Genomic DNA, 15,504 nt, shown 5'->3' with positions numbered 1-15,504 from the left:
AAACAATCTGTCGAAGACCAGAACCTTTGGGCCACCGTGGAAAACATTAACAAGATTCCCACGGCCTCTTCAATGCTCAAGATCACCTTTACTGACGTCACAATGGCTTCCCAAGCCATGGCTGAGGGACTAGCCATCTACTATTATTTTATCAACGCCTGCAACATTGAAGCTGAACGTTACCACCACGTCTCTCAATGCTGGACCTGTTTCTCTTACCTCCACTCAACAAAAGACTGCCCTAAAAAAGACAAGAAATTCTGTTCCACCTGTGGTAATGAGGGTCACGACTCTAAGACATGCTCTTCCACCGCTACTCTCAAGTGTCTAAACTGCAAGAATAACCACCACACTCTCGCAGCAAAATGTCCTACCCGTCGTGATATCATCAAAAAGAACATAGAAGCAGATCAGAAGAAGTCTCCATTAAGATCACCCACGTATGCAGCTATCACAAAACTGCAGGCCGACACCACCAAACTCCTGAAATCATCCCAGCTCTCCACCACCAGTATCTCCACTCCAGCATGTGACTCAACAAAAATACAGTACTGCTTACTGTATGCTCACATGCACAACATGGCAGCACCAGGCTCCTTCAACACTACCATCAACGAACTCTTCAGACTAAATAACATGCCGGCATTCACCTTCCCAGACTCTCCACCTTCTGCTGACATAATCAAGCTCACCCAAGCACCAGTAAACATTACCACTCCAATAACCACAACACAAGATACAACGCAAGATACATCAACAACAACAACAAACTCCACCGCAGCCACCGACCAATCAGCAGCCTCACCTGATCTACCCAAGACCGCCGCCACCTGTGTCGACCTACACCTCGAATCTCCATCTCAGTCACCAATTGCAAAGAAAGCTAAATTACATCCACCTGTGAGTCGTCCACAAGAAACTACACACCCATTAGAAACAACGAGAGAAAACCGAAACATCCAAAATACAGCACCTATCACCCTGTACACATGCAGTCCGGAATTCGACACCGTGCATGCAGGCCAAGCTATATACAGCATAGGAAATGGCAGCATCAAGTACACTGTTGCACCAGGAACCGACCCACAGACCACCAACGCCATACTAGAAGACCTACGCATTAACAACATGCGCATTCTAAAACCTGTCATGCTCTCAAAATCAGCATATAGAAGAATTATAAACGGATCAATAACTCCATGGCATGATCGCACATAAGTCACGTGTTCACTAGCTGCCGTCTCCTGCCTGCCTCTCGCCTCTCGCCAGTCTCCACCAATCACAAGCCAGTCAACACTTCGCGCTGATGAGATGTACACAGCCGTGCTCCCGTGTTACCTATCAAGCTTGCCTGTGTATCCTCTCAAGCTCGTTCCTGCAAATTCCTTCCCGTTGAGCTCTGCTGCTGGGTCAAGCCCTGGCTCTTTATCTAAGACTTAGGACCCCTCAGGGAAGGTTCCTTGATGTTGGTGAAGGGCTCTTGATTTAGGGAATTGGATCTGTGCTCCAGTTCCCCGAATTAAGCTTGAATGCCTTCCACATCCCTCCCAGGCGCTGTATAATCCTACGGGTTTAGCGCTTCCCCTTGATTATAATAATAATAATAATAAGACTTAGGACACTCCTCTCAAGACCTACTCTTCGTCTGTCCAGTCTTCCCCGCTCACCCCTTCTTGGGGTCTTACCTAGAATCTATCGTGATCGTGATCGTGACCTCATCATATCGATCCTGAGCATAATGATAGCCTTAGAAGTTCAGGGTAACAGATCGACATTGAACTGGATCCCAAGCCATGCTGGCATCCAGGGAAATGAGGATGCAGATGATGCAGCCAAGACAGCAACAGACTATCCACATGTTGGGATTACTGTCCCAATCAGCCTACGACAGACCAAACTGGTGGCTGCCAGAGCCATGAAACTTATGGGGGAGGTCTTAGGTGATACCCCATCTCAACAGTGGTACCGAGCAGCGACACAGGGAGAACCCCCTCCATATGATAGAAGCTGGTCCAGAGCGCAGTGTACCGCCATTCATCGGCTTCGTTTGGGCTTTCCCACAGCCAAGATGATGGTAGACAAGGCTGAGGAGATGTGCCAGTACTGTCAGCACGTTGTCCAGCGGCCCCTAACACACTATCTTCTGGAGTGCGAAGCTACTGAGACACTCCGCAGGCAACTAGGAGTGATATTCCCTCCCGAAGAGGACCCAGAGATGACTGCGGCCACACTAGTGTACCATGGGGTCAACGAACCAGACAAGCTGTTACCTGTGATAACGACACATCCTCCTCCTCGCTAGTGTCCATAGTTAGGAGTACATATGGTGTCGCTTATGAGATGCACCAGTTAAACTGACCAGAAGAGTGCTTGAGCAGCATACGTCGCATCATTGTAGAAACCTTTCTCCATCGGGAGCCAGAGACGGGTCATCGCAAGATTGAGACCCATGCCAGGACTACGGTCTTGGCGAACATTATACATACATACATACTTCAACTCGGTGCTGCATTGCTCATTTTGACATAGCTGGAGTGGTGACGTGTGCTTACCTAACACATCACTCACACATCGACGATCTCGCCTCTCTCGAATTACCCCGTGTTGTGAGAGACTTCGCTTAGAGTAGTGCTTGCTGGACCTTCGTCTTCCTCTCCATCAGGATTGATGCATCGGTGGTTGCCTACCCAAGGGCAGGAAGCCTGTTGCTGCCTGAATTCTCTTCGCCTGTTGACTGCACGCCATACAGCCAGTCTCACCACCACTCAGGATATACAGTGCTCCATCAAGCTACAGTTCACCTCCTCAGTGTCCTGCGCCAGGCAAGTACGTGTTTCTACTTACATTTACTTGCCTAGCTGAGTACTCTCACTTTTTGGCCGATTGTCACCGCCAATTACATCTTTTCGTAATTAGACGATGCCTTCGTTGCCTTCCACCTCCCACCTCCCTTCCACTCTCCCCCACCCGCCTACACCTGCCTCTGCTTCTTCTAAATCCAATTCCTTCTCGCTAAACCTCAAATTCTCTAATCCTGATGCCACTATCTGTCCTGAAAATTTATTATATCAGATCACTGGTGCACCTCAACTTAAAGTCTTCAAAACCAACTCAGGCTTCAAACTCCTTCTTGACAAACATTCCTACGAAGCGTACACCTCAAGCGATACCAGACAAAAACTTCTCAATGCAGGCTTCACCATTATTTGGACTCCTGAGCACCGTGCCAAAAGCACAGTCATTGCTAAACACGTAGACTACTCTCTCCTGACAGCCTATGACACAGACAAAGAAGACTTAATAAAAGATATCAGTGCAAAGAACAAAGTCTCTAATGACGATATTTACATACCCGAAAACTCTACCATTCTCAAAATAAGCTGTTCTACTCCTGCTGACGCCTCTACACTCTTCAGTCAAGGAATCTTTGCCAAGACCATCCGCATTCCTCCAAACACTCTCTTCACTCCGAACTTCCACCCAATCACACAATGTCTTAAATGCTACAAATTCGGCCACGACAAAAACACATGCACATCTACACGAGTCTTCTCCAGATGTTCAGCAACTGGCCACTTCTGGAATACTTGCAACCTCCCCCTTAAATGTTCTAACTGCGGCGGGTCACACACTGCAGTTGCAAACTCCTGCCCTTCTAGAAAGCACATTCTCTCTTCCCTCAGAGCTAGCCAATCTCCCTCCCTCCCCAACCCCTTCCCTGCTCCTCCCTCCCCTTCCTTACCTCCCTCCCCTACCCCCAATGCCTGGGCCTCCCCACGCACTTGGTCTACCTCTTCTACTCTACACACATCAAACACCAACACACAGACTACAAGCACTTCTCCTTCAACACCTACACCCACACTAGACTACAAAACTAACTGCCAACTCGCCACTGCTGCCCACTCTGCGATGGTAATCTCTCAAGCTTACCAATCAGACTACTCACATGTCCTTAACCTAATCTTGTCTGCTAACAATCTTCCCTCTTTAATTATCTCTCCTTCCTGCTTCTCTTCTAAGCCTCCTATAACCTCTCCCTCCTTCCTCTCTCCCACCCCCCACTTCCTACTCCCACCAGCTCTCCTCCTCCCCTACCCCTCTTCACTACTTCTACACCTCCCACCAACACCCCTACTGCTGCTGCTACGACCACCCCTCCCCCCACTTCCTTACTCACTTCCTCTTCCCCTTCTAAAGCTTCCACTTCCTCATCCCTTACCATAGCTTCCTCTTCCTCGTCCCCTACCAAAGCTTCCACTTCCTCTGCATCCGCCTTCGCCCACTCCTCCACCACAACCAAAACTTCATCCAGGTCCAACTCCACCTCCTCCAGACAAAATCCACTCAAACCTAAACCTGCCCCAACTTCTGACAGACAGACCAAAGAACATAAAAACAGATCCATCTCTTCCTCCCCCTCCAGGAAACGGGTCCGTAGCACCTACAAACACACATCCACTGATGGCACCACTATCACGGGCTTTAATCCAAACTCCTCCCCCGATATTAACTTTGCTATGACGAAACCATTAAATCATGTTTAAGGTGATTCAGTTCAACGTACGTTTTTACTTTACAATTAAACACCTACTGGCCGAGCTCATTGAAGCAGAGAGGCCAGATATTGTTTTGCTAAACAGTACCTGCCTCAAAGCCCCTCAACGTATCCGCCATTATGGTTATACTGCACTACAGTCCCCCTATGATCCCCACAATGCGGTTGCCATCCTTGTCAAATCCAACATAAAACACGAATTTCTCCCAATCCCTTTTATTCACCAACACTGTCTTGCAGTCAGAATACACATTCACCTTGGCCCCTTTATCTTTTTCACCACCTATGCTCGCCCAAACACTATTGTCAACTTACACGATCTTTCCTTAGTCTTCAACTACACCAACACACCAACATACCTACTAGCTGACATGAATGCCAAACACACCGCCTTTCATCACACCAGTACCAACCAACTTGGTCACCAGTTACTCAACTTCACAAACCATAAACACCTAATTCATCTCGGCCCAGACTTCAATACCTTCTACATCCATACGGGCCAAGGCAAACCAGACATCATTCTGACAAACCGGGCCAGCTCTTTATTTCAACACTACATCTCACCTGGCCCTATTACAGGCTCTGATCACATCCCAGTCATCTTACACATCTCCTCCAACCCTATCCTCATTCCAACCACACCTTCCTTCTCCTACAAGAACGCTGACTGGGATGTTTTCAAATAACACATAGACAATATTAACCTCACCTATGACTACAACAACAAACCTATCTCTGACATCGATACTCAACTTGATCTCATCCAGGACACCATTACACAAGCAGCCAACATCGCAATACCAAAGAAAACTCACACCACTCGTTATTCCTTCAAACCGTCACTCAGAACAAGAAGACTAATTATCTGTTACCACAACCGCTTCCTCTACAACACACACAGATTTAATCAAGTCCAATTAGATCTCACTTACCTTAGAAACAACATTTTACACAGCCTAGACCAAGACCACAACAATCACTGGTCACAACTAATACAACAAGCAGACAAACAGCGTATTAAAAACACTAAAGCCTTCTGGAACTCCCACCAACAAATTCAAACACATCACCCACAACAACACACACACATCTCAGACCCGCAGGCTGCTACCAATATCTTCAAACACATCTGGGAGAACATCTTCCACCCTCACCCACCTCACCTTAACGTTATTCAACACATTCAGAACATAGAACACTGGAACACTACACACACACAAGAAACAACGCCAGATAGCCACATACATCTAGACTCTCTTACCTCCTCCCAAGAACTCGACACTCCTTTCACCAACACAGACATTAAAACTCTCCTCAGACACCTTCCTCCCAAGGCTCCTGGTGCCTCTGGCCTAAACCATATTCTCCTAAAACACATTCCTGACTCTATCATTACTGCCCACACAAACCTCCTCAATGTCTCCCTTCCCTCTGGATACTTCCCTTCCCTCTTCAAAGCTGCTACTGCTATCCTCCTTCCAAAACCCAATAAAGACCACTCTGACTCTAGAAACTTTCGCCCTATCAGCCTCCTCGAAACTTTAGGAAAACTCTTTGAAAAACTCATAAATCATCGCCTTCGTACCTGGAACACAATTCTCTACTTTCTGATGGCCAGCTTGGCTTCAGAACACACAGATCCACACAGGATGCCATTAACATCATTCTCAACTACATCCACATAAACACAAAACAACAACAAAAAAAACAGGACAGCCCTGGTTGCAAAAGACGTTGAAAAAGCTTTTGACACTGTCTGGCACGAAGGGCTCAAGTACAAACTCTGCACTAACTTTAACCTGCCTCCCACTACTCGTAAACTCCTCTGCAACTTCCTAGACGGCCGTACCATGAGAATAAAATTCCAAGGCTGTTATTCTGACTACTTCACACTAAATGCCGGAGTACCCCAGGGATCTGTCCTCTCCCCTACCCTCTACATTTTATACACTAACGACATTCCAACACATGTATACCACAACTCCATCACACTAGCCTATGCAGACGACATTACACAACTTATCACTCATGCCAATATAGATACACTCACACAATAAACACAAAATGAGGTCGACAGGATAGCCATCTGGAAACAAAAATGGAGGATCAAAACAATGCAGCTAAATCCAGCATTACGTATTTTAACTACAGGAAACGTGATCCTCCACTACCTGTCGAGCTCAGAACAGCTGACACCCGCACTTACATCCCCATCACACAATCTGTCACTGTCCTCGGCGTTAATCTTGACTACCTTCTTCGTTTACACGGACACATTGATCACTTCTAACATTCGTTAGAAGTGATCAAGGTTCCAGGACCGAGGCGTTTTCTAATAGGTGTGTTATGGTGTTAGCTTACGTGTCTTTCTAAACCAACTTGTCGGTATTACCAAGGTTTATACCATATATAGATATATATATATATATATATATATATATATATATATATATATATATATATATATATATATATATATATATATATATATATATATATATATATATGTATATGTATATGTACATATGGTTTAGAAAGACACGTAAGCAAGTACTATGACATGTTTGTTAGAAAACGTTTCGGTCCTGCGACCTTGATCACTTCTAACATACAGAGGTAGAAAGACATTATATATATAGGCGGAGAGTGAGATGTGACGCACGTGACCTGAGGAATGTCATAAGAACATAAGAATGGAGGAACACTGTAGAAGGCCTACTGGCCCATGCGAGGCAGGTCTTTATCAAAACAACCTCTACCTATGATGAGGACGGGTAGACGATGAAATCATGTGACTCCTGTGTTGTTGGGTTGGTGCTGCTTAAGTATCATGTATGCCAATGTTTTTGAAATTTTGTAGTTTCCAGTGTTGCGTTCTATAGTGTCGGTGACGGCGATTAGTGAGGCTTCTAGGCACTTCTAACATACAGAGGTAGAAAGGCATTATATATGGTGACCTGTACTTAACTCAGTGGTGACCTGTATTTAACTCAGTGGTGACCTGTACTTAACTCAGTGGTGACCTGTACTTGACTCTGTGAAGAAGTGTCTTGTGTACTCCCGTGGACTGAACCGAGATGCCCTCCATCGAGCAACTTTACCTGCAACTTAAGGAGGAATTGAGGGTGGCGAAGATGAAGATACGGCGATTGACCGAGGAGGGCAGGAGGATTCGTGGTAGTCCTCCTGTTTCGAGTCCTCAGGTCGAGAGGGGATCGTGGTCAGTGGCTGGACAGCAGGGGACAACGAAGTTGACGATCAAGAAGACGAATGGAAAGCCAGAAACGATGAAGAAGAAATAGACTGCCGTTGAAACTCCTGTGGAAACCTCCAACGCATTCTCGGTGCTACCCGACGAATGTGAGTCGACTACTGGGATCGTCACGACGAACGACAACAAGGAAGGTGAGAATATTGTTGTTGTTGGGGATAGCCAGGTTAGATACATGGATAGGGCATTCTGCTTGAGGGACGGGAGTGGGAGGTGGAGGGTGTGCTTTCCTGGGGCTGGGATGGAGGACGTTGTTAGCCGGCTTGACAACATCATGAACGGTAATGGGATCAATCCTATTATTTGCTTCGGTGCTGGAGGCAGTGATGTAGGCAAGCGTAGAAGTGAGGATTTAGTTTGAAAGTTCAGGACAGCTATAGATATAATTAGGAAGAAGGGGGGGGGCGCCCTGTTATGTGTGGCATTTTGCCAAGAGGAGGTGTTGGTAATGAATGGTTGTCCAGAGCAGTTGGTGTTAATTGTTGGCTGGATAAACACTGTAAGGATGGTGCAGTACCATTCATTGACAACTGGGACAACTTCTATGGCCGAAATGACATGTATGCCAGGGATGGGATTCACTTATCCAGGGCAGGTGTGGGTTTTCTTGCTAGCTATGTTCTTATGTATCATTGGGTTCGGGAGTTATTTCTTGGGTAGCTTCAGGTAGAGATCGTTTTGATAAGAACCTGCCTCGCATGGGCCAGTAGGCCTTCTGCAGTGTTCCTCCATTCTTATGTTCTTATGTTCTTATGTTCAAGGCATGCAATAGCTAGTAAGGCCCTTGCGGGCCTCTACAAGCTGAAACATGCCTCTCAACGCACCAAACTACACCTCTACAAATCCCTAATACGTCCTCTGATAACTTACTCTCCTCTAGCCCTCTCTCTTGCAGCAAAAACAAACTTACTTAAACTGCAGCGTGTCCAGAACAAGGCGCTGCGCTGGGTGCTTGATGTCAGATGGGAGGACTTCGCCACAAGCGAGTCTCTCCATGCCCAATTAGACATCCCTGCGCTGAATCTGTACTGGAAGACACTCAGTAACAGACAGATAGACAAACTTGAGACACGACATGACTACTTGCTAGGCTGGTGTATTTTAGGACCATGTCTGTGGAAAATTTTTGATTTTCCGAAGCTATAGCGCCTAATAGGTGTTTAATGTGTCGATATGAGTCAAAAATGTATTTGACAATAGGGTAGAACCAAGAGTTCCCTTTGCGGATGTGCGGGGGTATAGGTCGACTCGGGCCATGGCGGAGGCGGGAGTGTTTTGAAGGTGGTGAGGAGGCTGGGACAGCATGGAACCAGGAAATTGACATTCACGGCGGCCTAAGGATTAATATAGGCCTCATTTCATAATAGGAAGTGTCGTAACTGTTCCTGGTGAAGAGTGAGGGAACATGATTTACGGGACCACCGTAAAAAGGTGGTAAAATTAGTGAATAATGGTTCGACCGGGGTGTGACTGGTGCGCGGCCATGGTGTGTGTCCAGGGGAAATACCCGTGAGTTAATCTTCGCTCATCGGCCTCAGATCTTAATGGAGTGAACTCTAATGTGTATAATAATTATGAGACGTTAAATCGTCTTGTGAATGGTAATGTAATCAGTGATAATAACATTGAGTTAAGAGAATGCGGGATGTGAAATAGATCAACGCCCTGCTCCGAGTGAATGTGTGATTCTCGTACCGAGGATAGTGAAGCTTTATGGAAGCACGACTTTTAAACCGGGACAAACCGACGGGTACCTCGTCCTGCTGGAATAAGAACCGTGTCGGTGTAGCAGGACATCGAAATGAGATGGTGAATGGAGGAAATAAGGAGTATCAATCACCCACAGTTAAGTAACCCTTCTAGTTATAGCAGACTGATACTGGCCAGTTAGGTATGTTGTAATTGGATTGGTTATGAGTGATCCAGCTACATCAAATGACCACCAGAGAATATCTGGTAAGTGGAGAGATTATGTACAAGTGTTTTCCTTGATGGATATATCCACGTGTAACCTACCCCCCCCCCCTCTTCATTCAGCTACCCTAATATAATCTATACAGTCCACAATTAATTAGTAGCACCGTACTTGTGGGTGCTATCCAATCCATACTGGTCTCGGATAGATGTGGACAATATTGTGAGGGTCGAGGGGCCACCTGTAGTGACCAGAGGTGGTTAAGTTTTCTCACTTGTCTACACGGGGTGACTACGGTAAACAATATGGTTGTCTCCCAATGAGATTACTTGTATGTATATAATGTTGAGGTACATACAGGTACATACATGGAAGATTTGAATTAGTTTAGAGTTGTGTATATCCTAATTTACCATTGTTATTGAATAAATTGGTATATTAGAGACCATTTTATAACTTAAGAATACCAGTTATGATTCACCTCAAATCTTCAAAGCTCATACTTACCTGCATTTGAAAATTGTGTCGCATTCTGCACCAGTATTTTTGCGTGGATTGCTGTACGTGGGCTGGGGTTGTGCAACAAGGGGATAAGTGTTTCGGATCGCGCAGCGACCTAAGTACATCTAATTTTATAATTTATTTTAGAGCAGACAAAAGACTGCTAATATTTACTGTTCAAAGGCAAATTTGTATATGTCTTTGAAAATCTTTGATGGTGAAGTTGTGAAATTATTAACGAAGAATCTCCCATTTGAAATTAACAAAGTACTAATTTATAATTATTTTGCATGGTCTTTTTAAACGGTATATCACTTTATATGTATTAGTAAAGACTGTTAATTTGTGCGTTCTTCTACAGTATAACTCATTCCCATTGAAAGTTATTGTAGCCAATCATTGTCGCATTCAAAAGGCGGCTTTATGCTGTATGGCAATAAATAATATTTGAATTTTAAGCCAGTGGAAGGCCTCGGTCACATGACTATAAGCTCCAAGGACCCCAATGGAAGTCACTCTCTCTGACTTTTTTGGATTATCCCAGGTTCTCTACACATATGCTGCTATGTATGATAATCTATGTAACTATATTTGTGTATACCTGAATAAACTTACTTACTTATTCATATGACTAAGATCCTAATATGGAAATAAATTTCTTTCTCCTGACGAATTTTACCTCACCAAACCTAGGCTATACAACATTCTATTAGATTAAATGAGCAGGAGAGGTCGCGTCACACCTAGCTGGACACAGTTATTAGCAGGAGAGGTCGCGTCACACCTAGCTGGACACAGTTATTAGCAGGAGAGGTCGCGTCACACCTAGCTGGACACAGTTATAAGCAGGAGAGGTCGCGTCACACCTAGCTGGACACAGTTATTAGCAGGAGAGGTCGCGTCACACCTAGCTGGACACAGTTATTAGCAGGAGAGGTCGCGTCACACCTAGCTGGACACAGTTATTAGCAGGAGAGGTCGCGTCACACCTAGCTGGACAAAGTTATTAGCAGGAGAGGTCGCGTCACACCTAGCTGGACAAAGTTATTAGCAGGAGAGGTCGCGTCACACCTAGCTGGAGATAGTTATTAGCAGGAGAGGTCGCGTCACACCTAGCTGGACACAGTTATTAGCAGGAGAGGTCGCGTCACACCTAGCTGGAGACAGTTATTAGGAGGAGAGGTCGCGTCACACCTAGCTGGACACAGTTATTAGCAGGAGAGGTCGCGTCACACCTAGCTGGACAAAGTTATTAGCAGGAGAGGTCGCGTCACACCTAGCTGGACACAGTTATTAGCAGGAGAGGTCGCGTCACACCTAGCTGGACACAGTTATTAGCAGGAGAGGTCGCGTCACACCTAGCTGGACACAGTTATTAGCAGGAGAGGTCGCGTCACACCTAGCTGGACACAGTTATTAGCAGGAGAGGTCGCGTCACACCTAGCTGGAGACAGTTATTAGCAGGAGAGGTCGCGTCACACCTAGCTGGACACAGTTATTAGCAGGAGAGGTCGCGTCACACCTAGCTGGACACAGTTATTAGCAGGAGAGGTCGCGTCACACCTAGCTGGACACAGTTATTAGCAGGAGAGGTCGCGTCACACCTAGCTGGACAAAGTTATTAGCAGGAGAGGTCGCGTCACACCTAGCTGGACAAAGTTATTAGCAGGAGAGGTCGCGTCACACCTAGCTGGAGATAGTTATTAGCAGGAGAGGTCGCGTCACACCTAGCTGGACACAGTTATTAGCAGGAGAGGTCGCGTCACACCTAGCTGGAGACAGTTATTAGCAGGAGAGGTCGCGTCACACCTAGCTGGACACAGTTATTAGCAGGAGAGGTCGCGTCACACCTAGCTGGACAAAGTTATTAGCAGGAGAGGTCGCGTCACACCTAGCTGGACACAGTTATTAGCAGGAGAGGTCGCGTCACACCTAGCTGGACACAGTTATTAGCAGGAGAGGTCGCGTCACACCTAGCTGGACACAGTTATTAGCAGGAGAGGTCGCGTCACACCTAGCTGGACACAGTTATTAGCAGGAGAGGTCGCGTCACACCTAGCTGGACACAGTTATTAGCAGGAGAGGTCGCGTCACACCTAGCTGGACAAAGTTATTAGCAGGAGAGGTCGCGTCACACCTAGCTGGACACAGTTATTAGCAGGAAAGGTCGCGTCACACCTAGCTGGACACAGTTATTAGCAGGAGAGGTCGCGTCACACCTAGCTGGACACAGTTATTAGCAGGAGAGGTCGCGTCACACCTAGCTGGACACAGTTATTAGCAGGAGAGGTCGCGTCACACCTAGCTGGACACAGTTATTAGCAGGAGAGGTCGCGTCACACCTAGCTGGACACAGTTATTAGCAGGAGAGGTCGCGTCACACCTAGCTGGACACAGTTATTAGCAGGAGAGGTCGCGTCACACCTAGCTGGACACAGTTATTAGCAGGAGAGGTCGCGTCACACCTAGCTGGACACAGTTATTAGCAGGAGAGGTCGCGTCACACCTAGCTGGACACAGTTATTAGCTCGCGTCAGACAGTTATTAGCAGGAGAGGTCGCGTCACACCTAGCTGGACACAGTTATTAGCAGGAGAGGTCGCGTCACACCTAGCTGGACACAGTTATTAGCAGGAGAGGTCGCGTCACACCTAGCTGGACAGTTATTAGCAGGAGAGGTCGCGTCACACCTAGCTGGACACAGTTATTAGCAGGAGAGGTCGCGTCACACCTAGCTGGACAGTTATTAGCAGGAGAGGTCGCGTCACACCTAGCTGGAGACAGTTATTAGCAGGAGAGGTCGCGTCACACCTAGCTGGACAGTTATTAGCAGGAGAGGTCGCGTCACACCTAGCTGGACACAGTTATTAGCAGGAGAGGTCGCGTCACACCTAGCTGGACACAGTTATTAGCAGGAGAGGTCGCGTCACACCTAGCTGGACACAGTTATAAGCAGGAGAGGTCGCGTCACACCTAGCTGGAGACAGTTATTAGCAGGAGAGGTCGCGTCACACCTAGCTGGAGACAGTTATTAGCAGGAGAGGTCGCGTCACACCTAGCTGGAGACAGTTATTAGCAGGAGAGGTCGCGTCACACCTAGCTGGACACAGTTATTAGCAGGAGAGGTCGCGTCACACCTAGCTGGAGACAGTTATTAGCAGGAGAGGTCGCGTCACACCTAGCTGGACACAGTTATTAGCAGGAGAGGTCGCGTCACACCTAGCTGGACACAGTTATTAGCAGGAGAGGTCGCGTCACACCTAGCTGGAGACAGTTATTAGCAGGAGAGGTCGCGTCACACCTAGCTGGAGACAGTTATTAGCAGGAGAGGTCGCGTCACACCTAGCTGGACACAGTTATTAGCAGGAGAGGTCGCGTCACACCTAGCTGGAGACAGTTATTAGCAGGAGAGGTCGCGTCACACCTAGCTGGAGACAGTTATTAGCAGGAGAGGTCGCGTCACACCTAGCTGGACACAGTTATTAGCAGGAGAGGTCGCGTCACACCTAGCTGGACACAGTTATAAGCAGGAGAGGTCGCGTCACACCTAGCTGGAGACAGTTATTAGCAGGAGAGGTCGCGTCACACCTAGCTGGACACAGTTATTAGCAGGAGAGGTCGCGTCACACCTAGCTGGAGACAGTTATTAGGAGGAGAGGTCGCGTCACACCTAGCTGGAGACAGTTATTAGCAGGAGAGGTCGCGTCACACCTAGCTGGAGACAGTTATTAGCAGGAGAGGTCGCGTCACACCTAGCTGGAGACAGTTATTAGCAGGAGAGGTCGCGTCACACCTAGCTGGAGACAGTTATTAGCAGGAGAGGTCGCGTCACACCTAGCTGGAGACAGTTATTAGCAGGAGAGGTCGCGTCACACCTAGCTGGACAAAGTTATTAGCAGGAGAGGTCGCGTCACACCTAGCTGGACACAGTTATTAGCAGGAGAGGTCGCGTCACACCTAGCTGGACACAGTTATTAGCAGGAGAGGTCGCGTCACACCTAGCTGGACACAGTTATTAGCAGGAGAGGTCGCGTCACACCTAGCTGGACACAGTTATTAGCAGGAGAGGTCGCGTCACACCTAGCTGGACACAGTTATTAGCAGGAGAGGTCGCGTCACACCTAGCTGGACACAGTTATTAGCAGGAGAGGTCGCGTCACACCTAGCTGGACACAGTTATTAGCAGGAGAGGTCGCGTCACACCTAGCTGGACACAGTTATTAGCAGGAGAGGTCGCGTCACACCTAGCTGGACACAGTTATTAGCAGGAGAGGTCGCGTCACACCTAGCTGGACACAGTTATTAGCAGGAGAGGTCGCGTCACACCTAGCTGGAGACAGTTATTAGCAGGAGAGGTCGCGTCACACCTAGCTGGAGACAGTTATTAGCAGGAGAGGTCGCGTCACACCTAGCTGGAGACAGTTATTAGCAGGAGAGGTCGCGTCACACCTAGCTGGACACAGTTATTAGCAGGAGAGGTCGCGTCACACCTAGCTGGAGACAGTTATTAGCAGGAGAGGTCGCGTCACACCTAGCTGGACAGTTATTAGCAGTCGCGTCACACCTAGCTGGAGGCAGAGGTCGCGTCACACCTAGCTGGACACAGTTATTAGCAGGAGAGGTCGCGTCACACCTAGCTGGACACAGTTATTAGCAGGAGAGGTCGCGTCACACCTAGCTGGACACAGTTATTAGCAGGAGAGGTCGCGTCACACCTAGCTGGAGACAGTTATTAGCAGGAGAGGTCACACCTAGCTGAGAGTTATTAGTCGCGTCACACCTAGCTGGAGACAGTTATTAGCAGGAGAGGTCGCGTCACACCTAGCTGGAGACAGTTATTAGCAGGAGAGGTCGCGTCACACCTAGCTGGAGACAGTTATTAGCAGGAGAGGTCGCGTCACACCTAGCTGGAGACAGTTATTAGCAGGAGAGGTCGCGTCACACCTAGCTGGACACAGTTATTAGCAGGAGAGGTCGCGTCACACCTAGCTGGACACAGTTATTAGCAGGAGAGGTCGCGTCACACCTAGCTGGAGACAGTTATTAGCAGGAGAGGTCGCGTCACACCTAGCTGGAGACAGTTATTAGCAGGAGAGGTCGCGTCACACCTAGCTGGACACAGTTATTAGCAGGAGAGCTCGCATCACACCTAGCTGGAGACAGTTATTAGCAGGAGAGGTCGCGTCACACCTAGCTGGAGACAGTTATTAGCAGGAGAGCTCGCATCACACCTAGCTGGAGACAGTTATTAGCAGGA

General features: G+C 47.6%; 1 protein-coding gene across 1 annotated transcript in view; it reads left to right on the top strand.

The window, feature by feature from the left end:
- Nucleotides 1-1,738: 1,738 nt before the first annotated feature.
- LOC128691020 (organic cation transporter protein-like) overlaps nucleotides 1,739-15,504 on the top strand; it is a gene marked incomplete at its 3' end in the record, with an annotated part of 170,769 nt that continues 157,003 nt past the window's right edge. Inside the window, exon 1 of the mRNA XM_070080182.1 lies at nucleotides 1,739-1,858. Within this exon, the coding sequence (XP_069936283.1) occupies nucleotides 1,739-1,858 (120 nt within the window). The remainder of the gene's footprint in view (nucleotides 1,859-15,504) is intronic.

The sequence above is a fragment of the Cherax quadricarinatus genome, unplaced genomic scaffold, assembly GCF_038502225.1.
Source record: "Cherax quadricarinatus isolate ZL_2023a unplaced genomic scaffold, ASM3850222v1 Contig202, whole genome shotgun sequence".
Taxonomy (NCBI): domain Eukaryota; kingdom Metazoa; phylum Arthropoda; class Malacostraca; order Decapoda; family Parastacidae; genus Cherax; species Cherax quadricarinatus.
Note: the sequence above shows the minus strand (reverse complement) of the source record. Positions and strands in the feature narration are given on the sequence as shown.